This window comes from Muntiacus reevesi, chromosome 14, assembly GCF_963930625.1.
Source record: "Muntiacus reevesi chromosome 14, mMunRee1.1, whole genome shotgun sequence".
Lineage (NCBI taxonomy): Eukaryota > Metazoa > Chordata > Mammalia > Artiodactyla > Cervidae > Muntiacus > Muntiacus reevesi.
The window spans coordinates 57797582-57813886 of NC_089262.1; the positions used below are offsets into that span (position 1 = coordinate 57797582).

At 40.7% G+C, this 16305-nt stretch overlaps 1 protein-coding gene across 1 annotated transcript; it reads left to right on the top strand.

Moving 5' to 3' along the window:
• The first annotated feature begins 1304 nt into the window (after window positions 1-1304).
• On the top strand, window positions 1305-11074 carry CCNB1 (cyclin B1). The gene is made up of 9 exons (XM_065905597.1): window positions 1305-1453; window positions 2077-2247; window positions 2341-2493; window positions 4164-4346; window positions 8832-8990; window positions 9202-9438; window positions 9712-9852; window positions 10470-10580; window positions 10788-11074. Exons 1-9 carry the CDS (start codon window positions 1433-1435, stop codon window positions 10893-10895), a joined length of 1284 nt encoding a protein of 427 aa, XP_065761669.1. The 5' UTR covers window positions 1305-1432; the 3' UTR covers window positions 10896-11074.
• The last annotated feature ends 5231 nt before the right edge of the window (window positions 11075-16305 follow it).

Sequence of the window (16305 nt, forward strand, 5' to 3'; positions counted from 1 at the left end):
TATGACCAACCTAGACAGCATATTAAAAAGCAGAGACATTACTTTGTCAGCAAAGGTCCATCTAGTCAAGGCTATGGTTTTTCCAGTAGTCATGTATGTGAGAGTTGGACTATAAAGAAAGCTGAGGGCCGAAGAATTGATGTTTTTGAACTGTGGTGTTGGAGAAGATTCTTGAGAGTCCCTTGGACTGCAAGGAGATCCAACCAGTCCATCCTAAAGGAGATCCGTCCTGGATGTTCATTGGAAGGACTGATGTTGAAGCTGAAACTCCAATCATTTGGCCACCTGATGTGAAGAGCTGACTCATTTGAAAATACCCTGATGCTGAGAAAGGTTGAGGGCAGGAGAAGGAGACGACAGAGGATGAGATGGTTGGATGGCATCACCAACTCAATGGACACGAGTTTGGGTAAACTCCAGGCGATGGTGATGGACAGGGAGGCCTGGTGTGCTGTAGTCCATGGGGTTGCAAAGAGTCGGACACGACTGAGCGACTGAACTGAGCTGATACATAGATGGGTAGTTACATACATAAGAGATTAATGAGAAAGCAAATGGTATAAAAAAAGGATATTTGAATCTGGGTAAAGGGTATACGTGTGTGTTCCTTGCGATATTTTTGCTTGCAACTTTTTTGTTTGAAATTATTTTCAAATCAAAAAGTAAAACATTATTTGCAAATCAAAAAATTGGCTTTGGGAAACAATCTGATAGAAATAATCTGGCAGGTTAAGAGGCTGGCAATATTCTTAAAAGACTATTAGTGTTGTGGAAACATCATGGATCTAAAGAAATCTATGTTTATTCCCGTGTTACTAAATTATGATCCAGAGAAAGTCACCCAAAGCCTCTCTGAGCTTCGGTTCCTCCACCTCAGAGAGCTGTTGGGATGATCAAACGAAAGAACGCGTATGTAAAAGCCTCTCCTGCTACGTGCCACTGCAGAAGAGGAGCGTTTGTTTAACAACAAGCAGGACTAAAACCATAACCGCCTCTCACGGCGAACCAGCGGCTCCACCATCTCTTTTCCAAGGGCCCGAGGCCAACTCCGGTGGTTAACAGGCTCACCTCCTCAGGTGGGCGGTGAAGGTACCACTTCCCTCTCCAGGTGATCACAGCCGCTGCCCGAGGGCGCAGGCGCCGAGTCAGGCCACGTGACGGTCTGGCCCCGCCCCCGCCCGAACGTCTCCGCGGGATCGCCCTGGAAATGCATTCTTGGAGGAACCAGCCGCCGCCAATGGGAAGCGAGCGAGTGCCACGAACAGGCCAATAAGGAGGGGGCCGTGCGGGGTTTAAACCTGAGGCGGGGCCCGATTCCTCCCGGCGTGCTGCGGAGGAACGGCTGTTGGCCTGTGGTTGACTCAAGCTCCCGGCTGGTCGGGGGCTCTAGTGCTCCCCTTCTCCTCGCTGAGCGGCTGCCGGTGCAGAAGCCATGGCGCTCCGGATCACCAGGGTGAGCTGCGGACGGTGAACAAACGCGGCTCTCCTGACTGGCTGCGCCTGCTGTCCCTGTCTCTCCTACCGGAGTTCCCCGGGCAGGAGCGGACCGGGACCGAGATTGGGGGAGGGAGGGGGGCAGGAGCGGACCGGGACCGAGATTGGGGGAGGGAGGGGGGGATGGAGGTCGGCGGGCCCCCAAAGTGGTGGGAGAGTTCGGGGGGCGGACGGACGGAGAGAAGATGAAAAAGGGTAGTGGATGGGGGGAGGGGCAGATGGAGGGTAGACGCGAAGCCTTTTTTTTACAAGGTAATGGAGGACCCCTGAGCGAGCTCCCACCAACTGCGCAACCACCCAGGGGAAGATGCCTGCAATTGAACGCTTTTTAGATTTCCTTTCAAATGTAAATTCATGGTATTTTAGGTACGGCAGGGATTGAGCAGGCGATCCTTCAATAGGTGAAATTCGGGAAGGAAATGGGCTTGTCATCACCTTACCGTAGCCCCTGGAACCCTGGTTTTCACTAAGAGCCCATTTACAGTTGACTTTCCTCCTGAAAGCTTGTTTTGCCCCCATTTTAACCCTTAACTTACTCTAACCTGGCTGAGCCAGCTCTCAAAGTACTCTTGCTTCTTACAGAACAGTAAGATAAATGCTGAAAATAAGGCGAAGATCAGTATGGCAGGGGCCAAGCGCGTGCCTGTGGCCGCTGTTGCAATCGCTAAGCCCGGACTGAGGCCCCGAACAGCTCTCGGAGACATCGGTAACAAAGTCAGTGAACAACCGCAGGCCAAACTGCCTCTGAAAAAGGTATAACTGCCTCCCTGATTGAACTACTCTGTGAGATGCCTTCCAGCTGTGACCCGTAATGGAGAAACGTTCCATTCTCCTTTTCATCCACAGGAAGCAAAAACTTTAGCTGCTGGGAAAGTTACTGCTAAAAAAGTACCAAAACCTCTGGAAAAGGCTCCTGTACCTGTGCCGGAGCCCCAGCCGGAGCCAGAACCGGAACCGGAGCCTGTTAAGGAAGAGAAACTTTCCCCCGAGCCTATTTTGGTAAACTTGACTCTACTGTTTGAGAACCTGTTGTTTCTTTTCCTTCATTTTACTAGTGGATGGCATAGTATTTGAATAAATAGTAATAGTTACAGAGTGCTTAGGAGGTAGGCTCTGCTAACCACTTTGCATGAATTAGCTCACATAATCTTACTCTCGGCACTGGTATTGTCATTGCTAGCTTTTTAGATAATGGTACAGAGAAGTATTAAGTTTGAGCACATAATTCATAGGGTCGTAAAAGGGTTGGACAGGACTTAGCCACTGAACAAGAAACTCTTTTCTAGTCACTTCTCATCAGTGGCATAAAATTGGATTCAAACACAGACTATCTGGCCTGAGAATCTGTGCTTCTAATTGTCATACTGCCGCTCCTTTGTTTACTGTATTGAGCTGCCTGGAGGAAAGATTTGACTGTCTTTGGGTACAAGCCATCTCTGTTTGGAATTTATTGATTGAAACATTGTTTTCTTGAGTCTTTTTTTTTTTTTTTTTTAAACTCCATAACATGGCCTTCAGACAATAAGCCTGTAACTCTGATAAGGATGTAAAGCAGAAAACAGCTCTTCAGAGTAGACAAGAAGATGAGTTAACACTTAGCCTCAAAACTAAGAACTTTTTTATTAAATATCAGGCATGTAAATGTATCTACTTCTGTGAAGGAAGACTACACCATCTTTGAAGAGGCTACTTTCCTGAAATTGCAATGACTTGCATTCTTAAGTTTTAATTTTTAAAACTTTATTAAAGCTAGTTGGGCAAATAATTAAAGTCATTTTGCCTAGCTCTCTATATCTAAGGGAAGGGGGCATGAGGCTATGGCTTTATTTTATTTTATTTTATTTTTGAGGCTATGGCTTTAGTATTGACCTTGTGAACATAGCACAGATACCTGTAGCATGCACAGTCTTTAATTGGCCATTCTGAGCTTTTCATCAAAATCCTATACTGATTCTTGCCTTTGCTTTCCCACCCTCTTTTTTTTAACTGATAATGCTTTTCATCCTTCAAAATAGCTCATGCATCAACGTTTAAAGCTTCCGCTAATTTTCCAAACCATACTCTAACTCTCCTCACCCCTACTTTTGTTCCTAGAATCTCTTTTACTTCATTTACTTATTTCTTCTAAATTCAAATCCCCTTGAGGACACCATAAAGCCAGTACTTAAAGCTTGACTTGATGAAAGTGCTCTATAACTGTTTCGACAACAGGGTAACTGGAGCTTGAAGAAAATGACTCATGATAAGGAAGTCAGTTAATCCTTAGTAGTCTGGATAGAACTTGTGTTCTCCTGTGCAGTGGGAAGCAGTCCCTGTTTTGAAATAAAGACTGAAAGCTAACTTGTCATTCACTTGGATTAACTTTACATGACCATGCTAAACAACACATTACTCATCAGTTCCCTTTGGAGGAAAGTCTAGGTATGAACTTGCTTCTTCTCTTTTACCTGTTAGCATGCTTCTAATTCTAAATTGGTTCAGTCTAAGTTGGCATCTCACTTTTCATATTACTCACTTCCTGAAGACAAATTGAATAGATTTGAGAAGATGAAAATAAACTGCATGTCTATGCAGCAGATAGTCTCTTGAGTTGATACCAATAATCTGACCTTCATTCTCAGACAGCATGCTCCTTTTTGCTATTATTTCAAAAAGTTTTCTGTTTCCAGGTCGATGCTCCCTCTCCAAGCCCCATGGAAACATCTGGCTGTGCCCCTGCAGAAGAATATTTGTGTCAGGCTTTCTCAGATGTAATTCTTGCAGTGAGTGATGTGGATGCAGAAGACGGAGCGGATCCAAACCTTTGTAGTGAATATGTGAAAGATATCTATGCTTATCTAAGACAACTTGAGGTCAGTAGTAGTATTAAACCATTGTTTTTTTCTAAACTGCATCTAGCTTGGAGATGTTCCATTAACAGTTTTAAGCAGGATACAAGCAGCATTTCTTAACAGTAGATTCCACTTTGAAGTTCTTTGCAAAATGCCAAAAATGGCACAAAATGCCAAGAAGGTTTTTTTTTATTTTACGTGAAAGTCCTAACCATTGGACTGCCAGGAAATTCCCAATGACAGCTTTATTTGCCATTTTGAACAGGGGAAATTCAAAGTGAAAGATTTTACCATGGCTTTTCCTAAAGGAAAGTCTACAGATTGAAAGATATTTTATATCCATCACAATTAGGAGTGTTTAGTTTAGTCGATCAGTCGTGTCCTGCTCTTTGTGACCCCATGGACTGCAGCATGCCAGGTCTCCCTGTCCATCACCAACTCCCGGAGTTTACCCAAACTCATGTCCATTGGGTTAGTGATACGATCAAACCATCTCATCCTCTGTCGTCCCCTTCTCCTGCCTTCAATATTTGCCAGCATCAGAGTCTTTTGAAATGAGTCAGTTCTTCACATCAGGTGACCAAGGTATTGGCATTTCAGCTTCAACATCAGTCTTTCCAATGAATATTCAGTACTGATTTCCTTTAGGATAGACTAGTTGGATCTCCTTGCTGTCTAAGGGACTCAAGAGTCTTCTCCAACACCACGGTTCAAAAGCATCAATTCTTTTTTTTTTTTTTTTTTTTAGTTCTACCACTTTATTGCTACCAACCCATTTCTCTCCACCCTCGTGCACACATGCTCAGTCATGTAATCCCATGGACTTCAGCCCGCCAGACTCCTCTGTCCATGGACTTTTCCAGGCAAGAATACTGGAGTGGGTTGCCATTTCCTTCTCCAAAAGCATCAATTCTTTGGCCCTCAGTTTTCCTTATAGGCAAACTCTCACATCTATACATGACCACTGGAAAAACATCCTTAACAGGCTTGACTAGATGAACCTTTGCTGACAAAGTAATGTCTCTGCTTTTTAATATGCTGTCTAAGTTGGTCATAACTTTCCTTCCAAGGAGTAAGCGTCTTTTAATTTCATGGCTGCAGTCACCATCTGCAGTGATTTTGGAGCCCAAAAAAAGTCTGTCACTGTTTCTGTTGTTTCCCCCTCTATTTGCCATGAAGTGATGGGACTGGATGCCATGATCTTAGTTTTCTGAATGTTGAGTTTTAAGCCAACTTTTTCCCTCTCCTGTTTCACTTTCATCAAGAGGCTCTTTAGTTCTTCTTCACTTTCTGCCATAAGGGTGGTGTCATCTGCATATTTGAGGTTATTGATATTTCTCCTGGGAATCTTGATTCCAGCTTGTGCTTCATCCAGTCCAGCATTTCTTATGATGTACTCTGCATATAAGTTAAATAATCAGGGTGACAATATACAGCATTGATATACTCCTTTCCCTATTTGGAACCAGTCTGTTGTTCCATGTCCAGTTCTAACTGTTGCTTCTTGACCTGCATACAGATTTCTCAGGAGGCAGGTTAGGTGGTGTGGTATTCCCATCTCTTGAAGAATTTTCCAGTTTGTTGTGATCCACACAAAGGCTTTGACATAGTCAATAGAGCTTTAAGTAGATGTTTTTCTGGAACTATTTTTTTCGATGATCCAGCAGATGTTGGCAATTTGATCTCTGGCTCCTCTGCCTTTTCTAAATCCAGCTTGAACATCTGGAAGTTCTTGGTTCATGTACTGGTGTAGCCTTGCTTGGAGAATTTTGAGCATTACTTTGCTAGTGTGTGAGATGAATGCAATTGTGCAGTAGTTTGAACATTTCTTTGGCATTGCCTTTGTTTGGGATTGGAGTGAAAACTGACCTTTTCCAGTCCTGTGGCCACTGCTGTTTTGCTAATTTGCTGGCATGTTGAGTGCAACACTTTCACAGCATCATCTTTTAGCATTTGAAATAGCTTAACTGGAATTCCATCACCTCCACTAGCTTTGTTTGTAGTGATGCTTCCTAAGGCCCATTTAACTTCACATTCCAGGATGTCTGGCTCTAGGTGAGTGATCACACCATCGTGTGAAGATCTGGGTCGTGAAGATCTTTTTTGTACAGTTCTGTGTATTCTTGCCACCTCTTCTTAATATCTTCTATTTCTCTTAGGTCCATACCACTTCTCTCCTTTACTGTGCCCATCTTTGCATGAAATGTTCCCTTGGTATCTCTAATTTTCTTGAAGAAATCTCTAGTCTTTCCCATTCTGTTTTCCTCTATTTCTTTGCATTGATCACTGAGGAAGACTTTCTGATCTCTCCTTGCTATTCTTTGGAACTCTGCTTTCAAGTGGGTATATCTTTCCTTTTCTCCTTTGCCTTTCGCTTCTCTTCTTTTCACGGCTATTTGTAAGGCCTCCTCAGACAACCCTTTTGCCTTTTTGCATTTCTTTTTCTTGGGGATGGTCTTGATCCATGTCTCCCGTACAGTGTCAGGAACCTCCATCCATTAGTTCTTCAGGCAATCTATCAGACCTAATCCCTTGAATCTGTTTGTCACTTCTACTGTATAATCGTAATGGATTTGATTTAGGTCGTACCTGAATGGTCTAGTGGTTTTCCCTGCTTTCTTCGATTTAAGTCTATTTGGCCATAAGGAATTAATGATCTGAGCCACAGTCGGCTCCCAGTCTTGTTTTTGCTGATTGTATAGAGCTTCACCATCTTTGGCTGCAAAGAATATAATCAGTCTGATTTCGGTATTGACCATCTGTGGTTAGAGGAGAAGTGATGGAGGATGCTAATTATCCTTTGCCAGTTTTGTTTTGGTTCAAGTAACTAGTCTATTTTAACTTTATGGGCACAGTGATAGTGTTTCTCTCAAACAGGCAGGTTAGTAATCTTAAAAATCAAATTCATGCACTGCCTGCGTCAAGTGTGTGATGTTAATTTTGTATAGTCTTACTCTGGCCTCCATCTTATTTCTTTCATTACTCTTACTTCCCATTCTCATAATTCCTTACTTTTAAATGACTTAATTTTGTTCATACATTTATAAGCCACCATGAATCATTAAATAGCTTATAAACACACACTTTGTTTTACTTTGGTAGCTCATTGTAAATTCTATCAGCACTCTCTAATCACTAGGCTCTCCAACAAAAACTGATAAGTGCTACTGGTTTATGTTAACTGGAACCTTCAGTTCACCTCTGTTCGTACCATAGGGTTGGTTATAAATTAATATATGTGTATGGAGAAGGTGGTAAAAGAATATAAGCCAAAACAAGGCATTTTGGGTCAGTGTGGCTTATGAACATGTGATATCTGGGAAATTGTTTTTGTCCAAGAAGAGCATACTCAAAAACTAAAACTTTCGGTCTTCTTCCATTTCATCTCATTTCTGAATGAAATTGGTGTCCTTTGCCCTTTCCCCCCAAACAAGGAGGCATCATTTATGTTAACAACATAAGCAATACAGTTACCAAATTTACTCAGTTGCTTGTTTATAATGCATTCTATTGTAGTGGCATCATTAATATCTTCAGCAGGCTGTTGCCTGGTTATTTTGTGCATCTCCATTTTCTACAGGATTGTCCTGTAAGACTTTCGCCAGAACCAGCCTTCTCTGAATTTTTTCTCCTTTGTTTTTGTTTTTTATTTATTTGGCTACACTAGGTCTTATTTATAGCACTCAGGACCTAGTTTCCTGACCAGGGATCAAGCCTGGACCCCCTGCATTGGGAGCAGAGAGTCCCAACCTCTCAACCACCATGGAAGTTCCTTCTCCCTTGTTTTTAAAGTTAGTGGTCTAACTTAGCAGATGTGTGTGCTGGATTTTGATGGTTGACTTTTCTCACCCATGCTGTTTCAGGGTTTAAACCTTGAAACACATGTGGTAGCATATTAGTTCCAGCTGATCTGGGAGCTGCTACTATTATTTTCTCTTAACTCCGTGAAGCTCAGGGGCTTCCCAGGTGGTGCAATGGTAAAGAATCTGCCTGCCAACGCAGGAGGCACAAGAGATGCAGGTTTGATCCCTAGGTCGGGAGGATCTCCTGGACTAGGAAATGGCAACCTGCTCCAGTATTCTTGACTAGAAGATCCCATGGACAGGGGACCCTGGTGAGTTACAGTCCATGGGGTTACAAAGGGTCTGACACAACTGAGCACACACACATAAAGCTCAAGGTTCTGGGTTTAGAGTCTTAAAAAGATCTGAGGTGATAGTACAGTATCTTTATTTGGGAAGGGGGACAGGATGTGGGCCAGTAGTAGTGATGGTGAAGTGGATATAGTAAGATCTGCCAGTGTGAAAACCTGTCACACTATCCTGTTTGGTGTGTGCTTTCTTTGTTTCTCAGGGATGGAGCTGTTTGCAGTGACCAAATGATAACAGGGCTTAGAGCAATGAAAGATTCTAAATGTTCCAGAGCTATTCTGAGTGACCAGTTATTTCTGATCAGAAATGTAATGTGGAATCTTACTTCTTAGGATAACCAGCATTTCTTTTGCAGGAAGAGCAAGCAGTCAAACCAAAATACCTAATGGGTCGTGAAGTCACTGGAAACATGAGAGCCATCCTAATTGACTGGCTAGTGCAAGTTCAAATGAAATTCAGGTTACTGCAGGAGACCATGTACATGACTGTTTCCATAATTGATCGGTTCATGCAGGTGAGTGTAATTCAGCAGTTGAGGGTTCTTCCTCTCAGGGTCCTCTCTGAGTCATAAGAAACAGACCTTTTCAGCTAAAATCTGTCTTGAGGCATGGTGTATCTTTGAGATTTTGTTGTGGGAATGTCTTTCCAATCTCTCCTTCACAGTTCTGTGCCTCCTTTTTCAAATACCTATTAACTTGTTCATCGAGTTGAAATCCCCACCGCAGGATAATTGTGTGCCCAAGAAGATGCTGCAGCTGGTTGGAGTCACCGCCATGTTTGTTGCAAGCAAATATGAGGAAATGTACCCTCCAGAAATCGGTGACTTTGCCTTTGTGACTGACAATACCTACACCAAGTTTCAAATCCGACAGATGGAGATGAAGATTCTAAGAGCTTTAAATTTTAATCTGGGTCGCCCTCTACCCCTGCATTTCCTTCGGAGAGCATCTAAGATTGGAGAGGTACAGATTTCTTGAAACCTCTGGTATGGTACGTTAGGGAATACTGCTGGCCATTGAGATCTAATTCAGATGGTTATATTTATACCTAACTGCCTGAAGAAGGCATAAAAGTGATCTTTTATTTCCAGTCGGTCTGTGTGTTAATATTATTAAAGCCTTTCATGGGGAATTGCATTTGAGAATTTATAGGCAAACAATTGTAGGTACAGCGATGGGCATTCTAGTTACTGCCAGGGCAGAATTCTCTGACAGAACCTGTGGGTTTTATTCCAGGTTGATGTTGAGCTACACACTCTGGCCAAATATCTGATGGAACTAACTATGCTGGACTATGATATGGTGCACTTTCCTCCTTCTCAGATTGCAGCGGGAGCTTTTTGCTTAGCACTGAAAATTCTTGATAATGGTGAATGGGTAAGCTCTGTCCCACAAACTGATATTATCCTGAGCTTTGAAATTTCACTGTTTGCTCAGGATAGAGCTGTTGTCATTAAAGGACAATTCATACAGCTCCTACATATGGCATCTTCTTAGGCAATGATTGTGATATCTTGTGATATTTTCTTAGAATGCTTCCATTTCATTGCCTAATCTCATCTTTCCATACCCCTTTGAGAAAGGCAGAGAGAGCAGCTGCTGCTCCTTGTAGAGAGTAGCTCAAGCAGGTCAAATACCATACCAGAAGTTCATTCATATTTGTTGATTCATTGAGTATTTCTCTTATATGTCATGTGGTAATACTCTAGGCCCTAGAAACAGAGCTGTGAGAAAGTCAGCTCCAAATAACTTGGAGTCTAGCTTTGGGGTGGACAATTCAGCAATTACAGAAGTGTAATTAAGTTTGAGCACAGGATCCTAGAGAAGCCATGAAAGAAGAGTAATTGGGGAAGAAAGAGTCTTAAGCTTGTCTTAAATTTCAATTATAATCATATAGAGTATCTACTTCCCTACCCTACTTTTGAAGAACATCTAGAAATTGTGTGAAAACCCCTGGTGATGAGCATCTTCAACTTTAACTTTTGTTGTCTTAGACACCAACTCTGCAGCATTACCTGTCATACACTGAGGAATCCCTTCTTGCTGTTATGCAACACCTGGCAAAGAATGTGGTCATGGTGAACCGCGGGCTTACAAAGCACCTGGTGAGGCAATCGGTGGTCCTGCAGGGTGCTGGGGAAAGTGGAAATCGTTCAAATTTCATGCCTGCCTGTCAATTCATAGCTTACTCTTTTAAGGAGTTGATTTTTTTTTTTTTTTTTTTTAGGAGTTGATTTTTAAGTGAATATCTGTACCATTGATTCTATGTTTTCCTCTTTTCCATCATTAATTTCTATACTTTTCTCTTCCAGACTATCAAGAACAAGTATGCCACATCTAAGCACGCTAAGATCAGCACTCTAGCACAGCTGAATTCTGCACTAGTTCAAGATTTAGCCAAGGCTGTGGCAAAAGTGTAACCTGTGAACTTTGAAATACTATCTGCAAATAAAATTGGCACCATGTGCCATCTGTACATATTATATGTTACATTTATTTACTTTTAATAAAGTTACAGTTCTTTTTACTCATCCTTTAACTCATTTGAATGTGGCTACTTTCCACTTGAGGATAAAAGTTGTTTTAAAGGTATGGTGGGGATTGCTTAAAAAACAGTTTTCAGTTACCTGGGGACCCAACTAATACATAAAATTGGTTCTTCTTGGTTTTTGTTTTATATGCCTGGCTTTACTTAAGATGATTTACTAAGCTCTTGAAGGCATTTAAAATGTAGATGTACTTTATATGTCATACTGTATGTAAGCCCAAGTCACCTTAAGAGATTTCTGCTGCCTAGTTCTACATAAGGAAAAGTCTACGTCTCATTCCTAGTCCTCCTGATTCCTGTTTACTCTGGTGGTTGCTGCCATAATTCTAAGTAATCTACTAGTACCACTTTCTTAAATTATCAACTTTAGCTAGTGTCAGCATTTTCATTTGGAAAAATAAGAATTTTAATTTATATTCAAAGCCTAGTTTTTATTAAGAAAATAAAACAATCCTTAAATATGAAAGTATCTTAAAAACTTTATTTACCCACCCCCTTCTTACTGTCCCGTCTCAGTCCCATCTGAAGGATATAAGGAGTTTGGAGTGTATCGATCCATGAATATAGATATGTGTATAGATCTGCGTATGTAATATTATGGGAGGTATTAAAAATGGGGTCATTTTTGTATACTTAGCAATTCTTTTCAACATGGACAGACCTTACCTGTATTTGGGCATTACAGTCCATTGTATTATGGATATATTATAATGTATTTAACTGTTCGTCTGTTTACATTCAGGTTGCTTTTTCTCTTTGTTCCTATAGACAATGCTGTTTAAATGTCATTATATCCGATACTTTTCTTTATGTACATTGACTGAGTTCTCCAAAGAATGTATTCTAAATTCTGGCAGTTGTAGCCAGCTGACGTTCTCAATGTCATCAGCAATAAATGTACAAAAGTTCTGATTTTCTCAGCATCCATGCCTGAACTGAAGCTAATCATCTGCTTTAGTTTCTATGACTTTTCTTGTGGCAAAAAATATCCTATTTTGTTTACTTATACTTCTCATGACTAGTTGAATCAATTTTTGTTGTCCACTTAACAACTTGTAAAAAGTTTCCCACTTTGTCATTTGCCCTAAATCTGATTATGCTGTCTTTTTCCTTGCAGACAGTTTTAAATTTTGGTATTATCAGATACATATTTTTTGTAGTTGCTTTTAGATTTTTAGTGTTAAGGTCAACTCCATCCTCCAAACCATTAACATCTCTTAAATTTCTAAATTTTTCCTGTTAGGTGTATAAGCCCTCAGTTAAACTTTTTATATGTGGTTGAGGTAGGATTCTTTACTTGTAGATGGATACCCATTTGTGCCAGTACCATATGTTTAAACCCCACCTTTTACAATTGAAACACTAGTTTATTGTTCCCTGATCTACTTTTTTCCTGTGATTAATACAGTTTTACATTAAGTTTATCTGGAAAGATAAGGCTACCACTATTTTTCAAATATTTGGGGGAAAATTTCAAAGAGGAACTTTAAAAACTTTTTCCAGTTAACTGATAAGTGCCTTTTAGATTTTGACTGAATGTTGTATACATACATATGTATTAGCTCTGGATAGACTGACATTGTCTTCCATTCAGAAACTTCTCTAGTAAGACTTGTTGCATGCCCTTCCTTGCAATGTTAGAATTTAATTATGTAATTGCTATACTTTTCTTGTCAAGTTAATTGCTGGGTTTAGGCTCTGTTACCCCACCCCTATTTTTTATTGCTTTTTGTATTTTTCTTACCCAGTTGATAAGTCAATTTTCTTCATTTTAGTGGTTTTCTAGGTTTTAAATCCCCAAAATTTATTTTTTCAACTATATGGTTTTTAGGTTATTGTTTTAGAATCTCCAAAATAACATTGTGAATCAGTAGATTGCTGTCTTATTCCTGGATTGGACATCTCTGCAGTATTTTTGCCATCTAATATTTTTGCTTTTAGTCTGTAAGTGGTCTTTATATTTTAGGTATATCTTTCTTACTGTTGAGAAAAGCTGTGGAATTTTATTTACTCTTTCAGTTTTTGATAACTTTTTTTAAATATTACATTACTTTGAGGTTAATGAATTCCTGCTTACAGTATACAGATTTAATCTGCTAGTACTTCACTTAGGAAGTTCTGCATTTTGTGGGTACTTGGCTCAGTTTTCACAACTTTCTGATTTTTGTCTCATTTACCAGCTTTAAGCTAGATTAAAGAGGTTTTGATATTCAAGTGTTATAATTTGGAATCTTTATTCATTTGTTGAAAACTAGCTGAATCAATATGTAAAGTCACCTGGCCTGTGCTTATAGTGGTAGCTTTCCATAGTTGTTTGGTGTTTTTTATGAATTTCCCTTCCTCTGTCACCACTTTAAAAGAAAATCATCCATTCTAGATTTTCTTAATTATAGCATGTATTTTTAGTAATAAAAGCCTTTGTATATACATTTTCCTCTGAGATAACTCATTTCTAATGTTCTCTTTTTCATCAATCTGGTTGCTAAAATTTCTTTTGTAATCTTTTTTGATCTGGAGATTATGTTACTGCTTATTTTCTTAAGTTGATTGTTTTTTGTCAGACCACCTATATGTTGGTGTTTTCTTATTTCATTGGAGAAGTCTGTGTATTCAGTCGTGTCCAGCTCTTTGTGACCCCAGGGACTGTACCCCACCAGGCTCCTCTGTCCATGGGATTCTCCAGGCAAGAATACTGGAGTGGGTTGCATTGCCCTTCTCCAGGGGATCTTCCTGAACCAGGGATCTGAACCTGTTTCCTGTGTCTCCTGCATTGCAGGCAGATTCTTTACCGTTGAGCCACCCAGAAATGGTCTGTAAAAAGCCTCTTGAAACTTCTATGTGGATTAAGTATATGATTGACTTATGTAGACAGTCCATGGACAAAAGAAAGGGTTTTATTTCCTAATAGGCAAAGTTTTAGTGATTGAGGATAATATTCCCTTAAAATACTTCCATCATGTGTCTAATGTCCTAAGAATTAGGATCTTCCATAGCTGCAATCTTTTTGTCACACTAAAAGAGTTAACTATTTATTTGGCTGCACCTGGTCTTAGTTGCAGCATGTGGGATCTTTAATTGCAAATAAAGCACATGAGCTTTTTTCCCTTAATGCAGAAGCATTTTTTTCCAACACTTTGAATTTTTTGTTTTGTATTGGGATATGACCGATTATCAGTTTCAGGTGAGCAGGGAGTGACTCAGCCATACATACACAGGTATCCATTCTTCCCAAAGCCCCCTCGCATCCAGGCTGCCACATAAAATTGAGCATGTGCTCTTGAGAAACCTGTATGCAGGTCAGGAAGCAACAGTTAGAACTGGGCGTGGAACAACAGACTAGTTCCAAATAGGAAAAGGAGTATATCAAGGCTCTATATTGTCACCCTGCTTATTTAACTTATATGCAGAGTATATCATAAGAAATGCTGGGCTGGATGAAGTGCAAGCTGGAATCAAGATTGCGAGGAGAAATATCAATAATCCCAGATATGCAGATGACACCACTCCTATGGCAGAAAGCGAAGAAGAACTAAAGAGCCTCTTGATGAAAGTGAAAGGAGAGTGAAACAGTTGACTTAAAGCTCAACACCCAGAAAACTAAGATCATGGCATCTGGTCCCATCACTTCATGGCAAATAGATGGGGAAACAGTGACTGACTTTTTTTTGGGCTCCAAAATCACTGCAGATGGTGATTCCAGCCATGAACTTAAAAGACGCTTACTCTTTGGAAGGAAAGTTATGACCAACTTAGCATATTAAAAAGCAGAGACATTACTTTGTCAGCAAAGGTCCATCTAATCAAGCTTATGGTTTTTCCAGCAGTCATGTATGGATGTGAGTGTTGGACTATAAAGAAAGCTGAGCACCAAAGCATTGATGCTTTTGAACTGTGGTATTGGAGAAGACTCTTGAGACTCCCTTGGACTGCAAGGAGATTCAACCAGTCCATCCTAAAGGAGATCTGTCCTGGATGTTCATTGGAAGGACTGATGTTGAAGCTGAAACCCCAATCTTTTGGCCATCTGATGTGAAGAGTTGACTCATTTGAAAAGACCCTGATGCTGGCAAAGATTGAGGGCAGGAGGAGAAGTAGACGACAGAGGATGAGATGGTTGGATGGCATCACCAACTCAATGGACATGAATTTGGGTAAACTCCGGGAGTTGGTGATGGACAAGGAGGCCTGGCGTGCTGTGATTCATGGGGTCGCAAAGAGTTGGACATGACTTACTGACTAACTAATATATAACATGTACTATACAATAGGTCCTTGTTGAATATCCATTTTAAATATAGCAGTGTGTACCTAACCATCCTTAATTATCCCTCCCCACTCCCCCCCCCATTACTGTAAAATTCGTTGTCTAAATCTGTAAGTCTCTTCCTGTTAAAGCCTGTGGGGTCTAGTTCCCTGACCAAGGATTGGACTTGAGCCCACACATTGGAAGTATGGAGTCTTAGCTACTGGACCAACAGGGGAGTCCCTAGATTTTTTGTCTTTTACTTTATTTTTATTTAGCCATGCTGCATGGCTTGTGGGGATCTATTAGTTCTCTGACCTGCAACCTTGGCAGTGAAAGCAGAGTCTCAACCACTGGAGCACTAGGGAATTCTCTTTCTTGTTCTGACATTAAAGATACTTGTTTTGAATAATTTGTCACACTGGGAGTGAGATGATGGTAATTATTCAATTTTATTATCCCTTCTGTATTGGACATCCTCTAAAATTTGGCTCCCCACCCACAGACATGCCCTCTTTGACTTTTTTTTTTGGGGGGGGAGGGGGCGGACTGCACCCAGTCTTAGTTGCAGCATGTGGGCTCTTAGTTCCCTAACCAGGGATCAACCCCGGGCCCCTTGCATTGGGAGCAGAGTCTTAACCCCTGGACCACCAGGGAATTCCCTGTTTCAATTTTTTTTTTTAATTCATTGTTATAATCCACTACTGCAGTGGCTCTTAAAGTGTCATCCTCAACCAGCAACAGCAATATCACTTGGGGACAAGAAAAGCAAATCAGAATCAGTAACTTGGAGAGGGACCTAGCTATCTGTTTTAACCAGTCCTTTCCATGATCCTGATGCATGCTCATGAGGAAAAGCATTGCATAACCTTTGGCCCAAATTTGACCAGTGGACTCCTGATGGGCAGCTGCTTAAAAGGATGAGATTGACGTGAGATACCGGAAGACATCCCAGATAAAATAGTTCTGAAACATTATAAGACATCCCTGACAAAGTAATTAAGTGAAAAAAGAAAACAGTCACTTTCTTGTAAAAGAA